The 12,118-nt window shown below is 39.6% G+C and overlaps 1 protein-coding gene across 1 annotated transcript in view; it reads right to left on the bottom strand.

Annotated features, from left to right (window-relative positions):
• Nucleotides 1–11,146: 11,146 nt before the first annotated feature.
• CLCA2 (chloride channel accessory 2) overlaps nt 11,147–12,118 on the bottom strand; it is a 50,523-nt gene continuing 49,551 nt past the window's right edge. The window contains exon 14 of the mRNA XM_027873951.1: nt 11,147–11,936. Within this exon, the coding sequence (XP_027729752.1) occupies nt 11,494–11,936 (443 nt within the window). The 3' untranslated portion in view covers nt 11,147–11,493. The remainder of the gene's footprint in view (nt 11,937–12,118) is intronic.

Below are 12,118 nucleotides of genomic sequence, written 5' to 3' on the forward strand. Positions count from 1 at the left end.
GAGTTCAACATGTAATCTCCTGTCTCTAGATATTTGCCAAGCCCTGCCCCATTCCTAGTATGTACTTCCTTCTTATCATGTGCCTTTCAGAACCCTTATCTTCATTCACATTTCAATTTTAGTACCACCTCTTCTGGGAAGTCATCCTTGATCCCACCACCTATTAGTCCACACTCAGTCTCTTTTCCAATAGTCCTAGAGCTCATTGGCTGACCTCTCTTGCTCCCTCTTTACTCCTTCCTCTGTTTTGTACTTCTCTGTGTCCATTTTGTATCCTTCCAGTAGACTGTGGGCTACCTGAGGGTAGAGAATGTTTAATTTTTATTTCTGTATCTTCTAAACTTTATGCAGTGCCTTGTACATGGTAGGTACTTGGTAATATTTGTTGAATTTATTAATAATCAAATTAGTTCTATTTGACTCCTATCATTTTAATAATCAGCTATTCTTAGATGCCTGCACCTTTATGGAGATATTTTAGATTTTTATGTTTGTATAGGATGTTACACTGATTCATAAAGTTTTGATTTCAACAATACTTTAATTGGCTATGTCCTCTAGAAGAGTGGTCTCTAAGTTAGAGGCCCAGAACCCTGGGGAGCCAAAGCATTAACCCAAGAGGTGACCCTCAGGGTTCTAATTGGTCTCTCTTCTTCCCCTATACTGTTTCTCTTGGTGATCCATCAAACCCCCAAATTTAGTTACCATCTTTTTGCGGATGATTCTGAAATGAACCTATTCTGCTCTAATCTTTCTGCTGATCCCCAGTCTCACATCTCCAACTGCCTTTCAAACATCTTGACCTGATGTACAGTAGACTTCTTTAACTCAATGTTTCCAAAACTGAATTCATTATCTTTTTCCTTAAACTCTCTCCTCTTCTTCCTATTACAGTAGAGAGCAATACCATCCTCCCAGTCCATCAGGCTCACAACCTAGGTGTCATCTAGGATTTCTCCCTCTATCTTACTCCTAACATCCAATCTGTTGCCAAGACCCGTTGATTTCTCCTTTGAAGCATCTCTTGAATATGGCCCTTCTCTCATCTGATGCTGCCAGTTCTCTGGTGCAGGCCCTCATCACCTCACACCTGGATTATTGCAAGAGCCTGCTGGTGTGCCTGCCTGCTTCAAATCTCTCCCCAGCCCAATCCAACCTCCATTCAGCCACTAAAATGATTTTCCTTTTTTTCTGATGGGGAAGGCAGTAAAAAAATATTTAGAGACCAGCAGTCTAAAACAATAAGATTTCCAAAAGAGAAGTGAAATACTGGTACCTATTCCTAGATGAAAAGAAGGAATGTCCCTGCAATCTTTTTGGCTAATCTGTGTTTTCAAATCAAGAGAACTATATTCTACGTATACTGTAAAACTTAAGTTATGAAATATGCTGCAGATATGATGCATGACTAGACTTTCATAGATAACTATACCTGGTAATCCATATTCCTTCTCCTTTTTCCCAGATACGATGTCGGGAGTTAAATGAATTCTCTCTCCCTTATCTCCACACTGTCCAATCTGGTCAGTTCGTGGAACATCATTGCCTGGGGGATTAGGGACTTCAATGAGGATGTCTGCCTAGAAATGTTTTTTTTTTTTTAAAAAAAAAACCTTTTTGTTATATAGAACAGCATAAACAAAACTTGTAATTTTGCACTGAAATATTTTACAAAAATAATTACTAGTAAATTGAATTTTAAAAAATATTAAGGTCATAAATCACCTACTGTTTATTAAAAATGTTATTTAATAAAAATGAGAGTTTGATGATCTTACATTTTTGTGGGTCTCAAGTTTTGGTTTCTCATAGTTAGGTTTTGTCTGCCATGTCTTAGGAATCAAGATGGAGACGTCTTTGAAGTAAAATCTTCGTTCTGTGGCCTCATACAGGTAAGTTGAAGCCTCTTTCACCATGTCCTATGTGAAAAGAAGAAATCTATCAGGAATCCTGACAGCTGACAGAGGGATAAACAACCAACCATTTAACTTCACAATGACGATTGCTAGTATAAAACTATTATGGTATTTTAATTAAGTCAAAATGGAGACATGTCAATATACTTGTATTGGGGTGGGAGTCAGGTGTTCTGGGTTAAAGGGTCAGGCCTGCCATCCTCAAAGCCCCATAAAACCTATAGTTTAGAACAAGAACAAAACCCAGGTCTTCTGTCTCTTTCTTCTATTCCCAACTACATCTCCCCAAACTATCCTTTAGCTGAGAGCAAATCCTCTCCCACTGAGGGTACCTGTATTATTACAGCTCTCTTACCTTTATGTGTTGAATGAGTTTATCATCCTCTGGCAGAGTTGGGTCAATGGCAATGACAATGTTTTCATAGCCATTGTTATTCAGCTGAATGAGGGAAGCAGTTGCCCCCTGCAGCAGGTACAAGGTTAGGGTGAAGATAAAATTCTTAAAGGATCCCATCATTGCATGCCAGAGAGCTTTGGTCCAGAAGATTCTTCTCTCACTCTGACTTTATGTGTATATGTGTGTATGTAATATATGTATGTGTATATATATATATATATGTATGTATATGTATAACATCATCTTACAAGGTATCAGTGTTGGTTTATTATTGACCTTTGAACCCTCTTCCAGTTAAATATTCTATCATCATTCTTGCTCCTATTCCAGGGAATAATGTGGAAATAATAACTTTGTGTGTACTCAAGTATTTCATTTCGGACAGGGCATTGTGCTGCTTATCAACCATGCCATATGTTGGGATTGAGGGTGTGGGAGTCCCACACCCCAGTTCACCAGAATGGACACACACAGCTGGTTAGCCAAGGCTGTTATGCTTACAACTGTTTACCCTCTCTGTGACCCTGATTCTTCTAGCAGAGGTCTGACTGAGGTCAGTTAGCACTTATAAAGTGAAAAGGAAATGTTATAGTCATAAAAGCAAGAAACAGGGACTTAGGTTTGAATTTTAGCCCCACCATTCACTTTCTGTGAGACTTTGGGTAAATCACATAACTTTTCCTGACTTTAGTATTCTCACTGGTAAAATGAGGATCTCTAAGCATTCTGTAGTCCTGGGATCCTTGAGATGTTGTCTTTCACCCTTAAAATGTAACGTCCTTAAGGGCAAGGCCTATCTTGCTTGCTTATATGAGTATCCCTAGCACTTAGCAGAGTACCTGGCACATAGTAAGTTCCTAAAAATGTTTTGTCTGTCTGTCTGTCTCCCTCCCTCTATCATTTATCTATGTGGTTATATCTGTCTATCCACCTATCTATCTGGTTATATCTATCTGTCTATCTGGTTAAATCTGTCTATCTGTCTGTCTATCTATCACCTACCTACCTATCTATCTATCTATCTATCTATCTGTCTGTCTCTTTGTCTGTCTATCATCATCATCAATCTAGGTACTAGTTGGCACAGCAGATAGAGGACAGGAAGATCTGAGTTCATATCCTACCTAAAGCACTGACTAGCTGTGTGATCCTAAAAAGTCACTTAACTTCTCTTTGCCTCAGTTTCCTCAACTGTAAAACGGAGAAAACAATCACATGTACCTCACATGGTTGCTGTGAAGATCAAATGAGCTAAATCATTAAAGTGTTTTGCAAACCTTAAAGTTAAATATAAATATTAACTATTATTATTATTATTATCTTTTTAATCTATCACTGTGTGCCTCTGTTTCTGCATGTGCTAGGTAAAGTAGTTAGACTCAGTGATCTCTAATAACCAGTTAAATTCTAAATCCTATGGTTCTTTGATCTGGCAATTCTATTTGATCAGAACATTCCAACCAATAAATTTCAACCCCCTAGGTCTGGCATTCCAAGCTTTCTACAATTTTGATATCCCTCTATTTACCATCCCTATCTTATTATTACTCTTCTCTGCTGCCTCCAAAATGTACAGCTCTGCCTCTCCCCTTACTCTTATGTCATGTTGTCTCTTGGCTGCTTTCAGAGGATCAAGGATGATAGCGTCTGAGCTAGAAGGGCCTCTGGCGTCCCTCAACACCCTCGTTTTATAGATGAGGAAACTGCAGCCTCAAACATTACAGGCTTTCTTTTTCTGTCTCATTTCTCAAAACCCTTTTCCTCTTAAGGAAATCCATATAGCCTTCATTTGGGGGCTTAGGCCGGTCCTGGCATTTTATTGTCCAATTGTCAAAAGTTTTGGAGGGCCTGGCTGGTAGGAGGAGTTGGAGGACCGTACTCTGAATCCCAGCAGTCTTGCTTATTCAGCTTAAGTGATTTGAACAAAGCCAGTCAGTTAGTGACAGTCAGATTCCATGTCTGGAGGCCTTTGCAACATTACCTTTAGATGAAGTGAGATTACACAGGTAAACCATCTTTGCAAACCTTAAAATGCTCCATCAATGCTTACTGTGATGCCGCTACTGCTTGTGATGATGCAGCTCACCCTCGTCGAAATGGAGTTAGAACATTTTGAGCAAGTATTCTGAAAGTAAGAATAATAAATAATTTACGTACATATTCAAAACATTCACTGCTGTGTTCCAACATTTCCTCACTGGATTTTGCCTGTTAAACAAAAAAATCATCTCACACAGGTCCCTAACAAATAAGGTAAGGGAACTATCTAATATTGGTAAAGCTTTTCTGGATCACACCCAGGAACAAACCTGAAAAAGAAAGATGAGCAACAATATGGAAACTGTATATATGGAAACCGTATCTCTACCAAGGTGCAAGCTAAGTTAATGCTTTTTTCCCTGTTGTTTCACACATGCAGTTTCCATAGGACCTTTCATGGCACCGATGGACTCAGTCAGCACTTGATGTATTTATTGAAACAGACCAACGCCATTGAACCCCAAATAGAAGATTCATGCTATGGCGGGATATTTAATGGGAAAATTGTCAGGATCAACAGGTAAGGGATGGTTTGTGGATACAGTGAGGGAGATTTATCAAGGACAATTCATCTGTTTTATGGAGCTAAAGGTCTCTTAGGAAGACACAGAATAAATGAGTCAAAAGTATAAAAAAATTAAAGCACCAACAGAGAGCATAGGATATGAGCAATATCAGTTATCCAGGGAAAGGCAAAGCCACAATTTAATTGACCCCTCAAGGTATAGAGCTTAGTAGATAGCCCATTATTTCTTTCTTTTTTTTATTAGTTTGGTACTAATTAGGGAGGGGGTGTATGTGGGTACTCCTCCTCTTGATGAAGATTATAATCTTAACATCTCTTCACTTTGTATTGTTCTCTTCCTAGTTCTTCCTATCCCCCCCCCCCCACAGAGGTATATTCAACATACTAGAAATCTTCCTTTTAATTAATTTCTATCTTGGTATAACTGGCCTTAGAGCCAAGAAGACCTGAGTTAAAATTCTGCCTCTGACACATCCTGACTGTGTAACCCTGGCCAAGTCATCTAATTTCTCAGCACTCTCCACAACTCTCTAAAACTATAAGTTGCAGAGAAGGAAGGTAGAGGGAGTTTTACCACCTGGGAGTTCCGTATACCAATGAAATGACAGATCCAGTCCTGGATCTCTGTCCCTCAGAGGTACCACTCTACTACTTAGACTGCCTGTCTTTTGTCACTCATTCTTGCAACATAACAAGGCTACCTTTGGTTCTGGTCATTCAAGTCCTCCATAATGTCTTTTAAGGCCCTTCTTGATTGGAAGTCAGTGTGCAGGATATGCTTCTGTGTATTTATCTTTGTTATGTGTTTATATAGCACAGTAGATATAGAACACCAGACCTGGAGTCAGGAAGATCTGAGTTCAAATCTAGCCTCAGATACTTACTAGCTGTATGACCTTTGGCAAGTCACTTGATTGTGTTTACCTCAGTTTCCTCATCTGTAAAATGGAGATAATAATAGCACCCACCTCCCAGGGTTGTTGTGAGGATAAAATGAGATGATAATCATAAGGTGCTTAGCACAGTGCCTGGAACATAGTAGATGCCTTCTAAATGTTGGCTATTATTATCGTGCGTCTTTTGGGGGTATTTCTATTCTTAATTCTCCTGATATCGTTGTGCTTTATGATTAACAGTCACTAATAGAATTTAGTATTAAATAAATGACTTTTTGCTATAGTAAACAATTGATGACCACTGTAAACAGATTCAATTTCCAAATGAGCTTCAGCTTGGTCTCCTCCTCCTCAATTCTGGGCAGAGCTCATTGTTGTTCTGCAAGACCTATCCTAGATCTATATGTTGGTGGAGTAATTCCACTAATGGACTGCCAGTCTAGCTGCACATCTTGGAAATAAGAGGTTTTCATCCACTTTGTTTATCTATTATAGATGGTTAGAGCAACCTCTCTCATTTCATCATGGTTTTTGCTGAGGTGTCTTTGTAGCGTTCTGGAACTTGATGTAAGTAGTACAATAATCCATGAATGTGGGCTTTTGGAGAACTTCACTGTCACTGAGAGCAGGTAACAGAACAAGAACACAAAAGCCCGGGACAGTGCTCTATGGGCAATATTGTGTATTCTAAAGCCCATAATGATCTGAGGCAGTAGTAGAGACCTAAGAACAACAAAAAGGGATATTTTGCTATAGTTGGCAAAGAGATGGATTAGAAATGGATAGGATCCATGTTAATGGCACATGGAATGATAATAATTGAATAATTGTCAACAGAGAGAAGGCCGACCATATTTTGTTTTCTCTGAGAAAATTTCAGTTAAATATTAAGAAGTGTCATAGCTATTCCTTGGAGAGGTGAAGAAAGGAGTTGGCTGAGTTGGTATTACCATATGCCTGAAAGCAACAAGAAAGACAATTTCATGGGACATTTGGTGATTTCATATGATGATGTTCATGATAAATATTTACAAAAGGACTGCCATGAGATTCCTTGTGGTTCATAGAACTCTACCAATGTCAGAGGATGAACAATTAGAACAATTCTTTCAAGAACTTAGTAAGATCCTCCAAATTAAATCAACATAGACTTTGATACTCAACGACTCCAATATGAAGGTAGAAATAGTTGATGGTATCAAGAAATCTATCCAAAAACAGAAGACAGGAATAAGGAATGAGAGAAACCAAAGATACTATACTTCATGGGGAAAGAATTGGAAGGCATTGGATATAGTGAACATAGAATATGTTACGAAAAATGAACCTGATATATTTTTACAGACAGAAAGAGAAGTCTTATTCATATAGAAGTCAGTCTTGAATCAACTTGTCTATATACAGTTATACAGTCTGTATATACCACTTTGTTACAGCAAAGATCCAAATTAGTATAAAGCTAGAAGAAAGAGTAATAATGAGAAAGATATGTGGCATGCAATGAAAACTACTAAATCCTGACCTATTTATAAAAGTTATGGTTAATGAAAAATTGGTAATTAAGTCAAGTCAACAAGCATTTATTATGTGCCTACTATGTGACAGGCACTGTCCTAAAAAGAATCTGTATCAGGGGATACAGAGAAAGGCAAAAGAATGTCCCTCTTCTTAAGGAGCATTTATTCATCTGTGGAGGAAATAAATATCTGCCTCATTCCTGTACATCCTTTTGGGAAGATTCCAGACAAGAACCATACCTAAGCTCTGTTTGGAGTTTTCCCCAGAGAATGATCTTGCGGGGGTATAATGAGCCAAGAAAGGAAGAGAAGCTTGATGCTTTTTCTCTGACTTCAGGCTATTCCCAGAATGCATGTGGGCTCCCTGAGTCCAGAGCATTAGCCCTCATTGTAAGGAGCCACCTGGATCCCAGGTAACATTACAAATAAGGAACTTCAAAGAAGAATAAGAGTTAAGAATGTCAGTTGTTAGTGATGTGTATGTTTGAAAAAGGTGGACGGTCAGGTGGTGAGGAGAAGGCAAAAACTGGTGACTGTCCTGAATGTCCTATTGGCATCGTTTTAATGTGAGGAAAAATTAAGAGAGGCCTCCAAGAGATTGGATGGACATCTCTACTCTGATGCCCCTTCCTGCTGCCATTGCTATTGCTGCTGGGGTTGTTCCCACCACCACTTGGCAGAAGAGAGAATGCCGAGGTGCTGAAACCAAGCCTGGGGTCTAGTTGTGTGGAAGCCACACAGAGTAAAGAGACACTGAGTGACCAGAGCCAATCTTATTGTTGGGAACAGAACTGATTACTACTTATTCTCAGTCCTTGAATCACATCATCTTGTGCTCTCCCCGCTGAGCACTGAGCCTCCATCTCTAATCTCTGTTTCTTAAGAGTTTGTTTTTCTTTCTTTTTTAAAACTGGTTTATCTAAGACAAAAAATGGAGCCAACTATTGTATTAATGATTGACGTGCTTTAGCATTCGAAGTAATCTAGGGGTGAAGCCATAGGCAGTAAGGCACACAAGGGAGAGAAGTGGGAGGTTTTCAGCTGATTTATATATGATAATAATAGCTAACATTTGGATAGCATCTACAATGTGCCAGGAACTATGTTATTACTTTCCATATATGATCTCACCTGGGGCTCGAAACAACGCTGGGAGGTAGGCACTATTATCCTCATTTCACAGATGAAGGAAATGAGGCAAACAGAAATTAAGTGATTTGCCCAGGGCCACGTAACTAGTAAATGTCTGAAGCTAGATTTGAACTCAGGTCTTCCTGAGGCTGAGACCAGCACTCACTAATTACTGTGCCATCTCTGTGTATATGTATGTGTGTGTACACACATACATGCATGTATACATACACACACACCAGTTACCACCATATCTTATTAATGTTGGCTGTTTAATGTGTGTAATTTGATCTTTATTAATACAAACACATAAATAAGTAGTTAAATATACATATATACAAACATACACACATATGTATATATACATGTATTTATATATTTTTGACCGAGAGAGATAGATTATCTTTCTAATAATTAGAACTTTTCTAACTGTGGGCTTGAGCTGAACAAAAGAGAATTATTGATTTATATTTTTTATGTAGAAAAAGTACAGAAAAAGAGTATGTAAATACATTCCCATGCCTAGTTACAAATGAGTCAGCACTCCTGCTAGGAAGGAACTTCCTAAGTGAGGTGGATTTAGTCCTGGAGGCATTTGCATTGGAACCTTTTTTTCCTATTCTTCTTCTTCAGGTAGGTTTGAAAGAAAAGCCATTGCCCCCAAGGAAGTTACACCTGAAAGAAAGAGTTCTCAAAGGAGTAGAGCTGCCTATATGAGGTGTGATTCAGCTAAGACCTAGTAACTGGTTCTGCTCCTGGGCCAAGTAACTTCTTTTCCATAATCTCCAACACAATCGCTACAGCTAGACCTATAATAAACACATCCATTTCCCTTTGAGGCTGTTCATGTGACACTTCTGGACAGTCCTCTGTCTACCCTTTCTGAATGCTTATCTCTAGTGGATGGAATTCTGGCTTGCTGGACATTACCCACTGGTTTCCGGTACCCTAAAAAAACAGATCCCTGAGTGCCTGCTCCCTCTCTAGTCCCTTTCCATGGATGCTCTCTGGGCCAGTTTATGACTCATCTGAGGTAGCTGACTCATTACTATCATATCTTATTAACCTTGGCTGTTTAGTGTATGTAATTTGATCTTTATCAATATAAACACCTAAAGAAAATAATACAAAAATATTAATAAAAGAAAGAGATCCATAGGAGGAGAAAGAGAACAAGAGTGAAAGCATGACAAGCTCTTTATACTATATATTGTTTGGTTTCTGTTCCCTAAATCTCCAAATTTGTTCCTGTCTTTCCTGAGGTGATTAGAATGAGGAAAAATCCTTCTAGATGTAGAGAGATGAGGGAAAGGGATCAGGCTGAGATTTGTTGCAGGAGGCATGGAGGACAAAGTTCCCAGTCTCAGCATTCTCTAGACAACATAGCTGGGGTTTGAGGCTGCTGAGGCTGCTGAGCTGAGGCCGACTTACCTGGAGGAGAAAGGCCTATTATTCACAGCACCCAAAGTGCTCAAGGACTGGGCTGCAGGTGACTAGGAACATAACCTCTCACTGGAAGACAACAGGCACAGAAGGAGCTGGCCACCTGAGCAGACTGAAAGACTTGGGCTTCCTGTGTATATATCCCCTCATGTGTAGGTAGTGTGGTGGATAGAATGCCAGACAGAACCAGGAAAACCTGAGTTCAAATACTTCTTCAGAAACTTACTTGTGGGACCTTGGGCTTAGAGTTGAGAAGACTTGAGTTCAAATCCCTCAGATACTTACTAGCCATATGACCTTAGGCAATTCACTTAACCTCTGCCAGCCTCAGTTTACTCATTTGTAAAATGGGAATAATAATAGTTCTTGTTATATAGGATTGTTGAGAAGATTAATATGAAGTGCATTGCAAACCTTAAAGCACTATATGTATATATATATAATATACTAGCTATTATTTTTATTAACTACATTTCTCTTCATGTGTGACTATAGCACATATAATTCCTATACAAGTCCTCTTCTCCCTGAATATGTCTCCATCTATGGGAGAATAAGTTTAAGGTTTATATTCAGTTATATCCAACTCTTTGTGACCTCATTTGGGTTTTTCTTGGCAAAGACACTGGAGTGGTTTGTCATTTCCTTCTCTAGCTTATTGTACAGATGAGGAAACTGAGGCAAATAGGGTTAAGTGACTTGCCCAGGGTAACACAACTAAGAACATTCTTGAGGTCAGATTTGAGCTCAGGACGATGAGTCTTCCTGACCCCAGGCCCAGGCATGCTATCCACTGCACTACCTAGCTATCCTCTTTAGGATATGTTAGTTCTTCTTCTTCTTGTTAAGGTACCTCCAATCTTCCTGGATGAAGATTTTTATCCAGACTAAGAATACTAGAAAAAACATTCTTTGTGAAATTACAGTTTCAGAATCAGGTTCTGTTATTACCAAATTCCAGGGTGCATTTCCCCTAAGCTGACTTACTTTCACTAAGGCACTCCATTGCCTTCCTATGGCTCTAGAGATAAATCTAGATTCTCAAAGGTTACTCCAGTGAGTGGCCCTACACCAAGCTAAAAAAGCTTCCACTGTTAGCCCAGTGATACCTATCATTTGCAGACCAGTCTCACTAAATGTGGGGACAGTCATCACCAGTTTGACCTCAGGGTAATGGATTTTTTTTTTTTGGCCACAGCAACTCTTAGTTGTCACCTCCAGCGGAAAACTACCACAATCTATGGGAATAGAGGGGGCATCTGCATTGATGAAATCCCAGATACTTGAAACAGCAGAATAAGATTTTTATTTTATTTTTATATGGTTGGCAAGAGAGGCAGTATTCCATAGTGGCCTGAGAGCCGACCTTGGAGTCAGGAAGACCTGGGTGCAAGTACCCACCTGACCCATACGAAGTGAGTGCCTCCTCTCCGTGCTTTAGGCAACAGAGACGTTCCCAATCTGCACTGGTATTTCCTCATCTGGGACTTCCCTAGACTAGTGAAATCCCAGGTTCGGTTCCTATGCCTTGTTGCTGGTGCCCTTTTGTGAAATTCGAGTGCCTCTGTCTGTAGGCAGAAAGGTCCTTTGCAGTTTGACAAATAACAGATTGCCTGCTGACCCTCATTTACAATAGCTTTGTCCGATTGTCCTTCTTTCTCGATTTCTTCTTCCTGCTCAAAGTACAATGTGCCACCAATATTATAAGACAAATAGTCGCTATCAATCCAACGGCTGTTACAACACCTCTTAGGATAAGAAATTCTCGAGCAGTAACAGAAGAAGTATTTCGGGGGACAAACAAGGCTGCTTGTACTATGTTCGACACCGGCCCCGTCAGAAAGGCCTCATCTAGAGCTCGGACGGCTAAGTAGATGCTGTTGCCTTCTCCCGTCTCTCCATCGAGCTGCTGCTGCCGCTGTTTTGTCAAGAGGGCTAGGGTAAAGACAAACGTCTCTCTGGAGCCAGCCGGTTGGGGGGTCAGCTTAGAAATGTTGACCAAAAGGGCGTTTCTGAAGTCATCTCTTATTTTCTGTAGACTTTTACTCACTCTTATTTCATAACTTGCGGCTGAAATTAGAAACATAGATCGATCAATAAGCATTAATTAAATGCCTACTATGTGCCAGACGTTATACTAAGCATTGGGGATACAAAGAGGCAAAAGACAGTCCTTGGCCTCAAGGAGCTTACAATGTAATGTAACGTATCAATTGCAATCATCACATCAACCTGAATAGTTTCTCTACTGA

Source organism: Vombatus ursinus, unplaced genomic scaffold (genome assembly GCF_900497805.2).
Source record: "Vombatus ursinus unplaced genomic scaffold, bare-nosed wombat genome assembly UNPS02014803.1, whole genome shotgun sequence".
In the NCBI taxonomy this organism is placed as follows: domain Eukaryota; kingdom Metazoa; phylum Chordata; class Mammalia; order Diprotodontia; family Vombatidae; genus Vombatus; species Vombatus ursinus.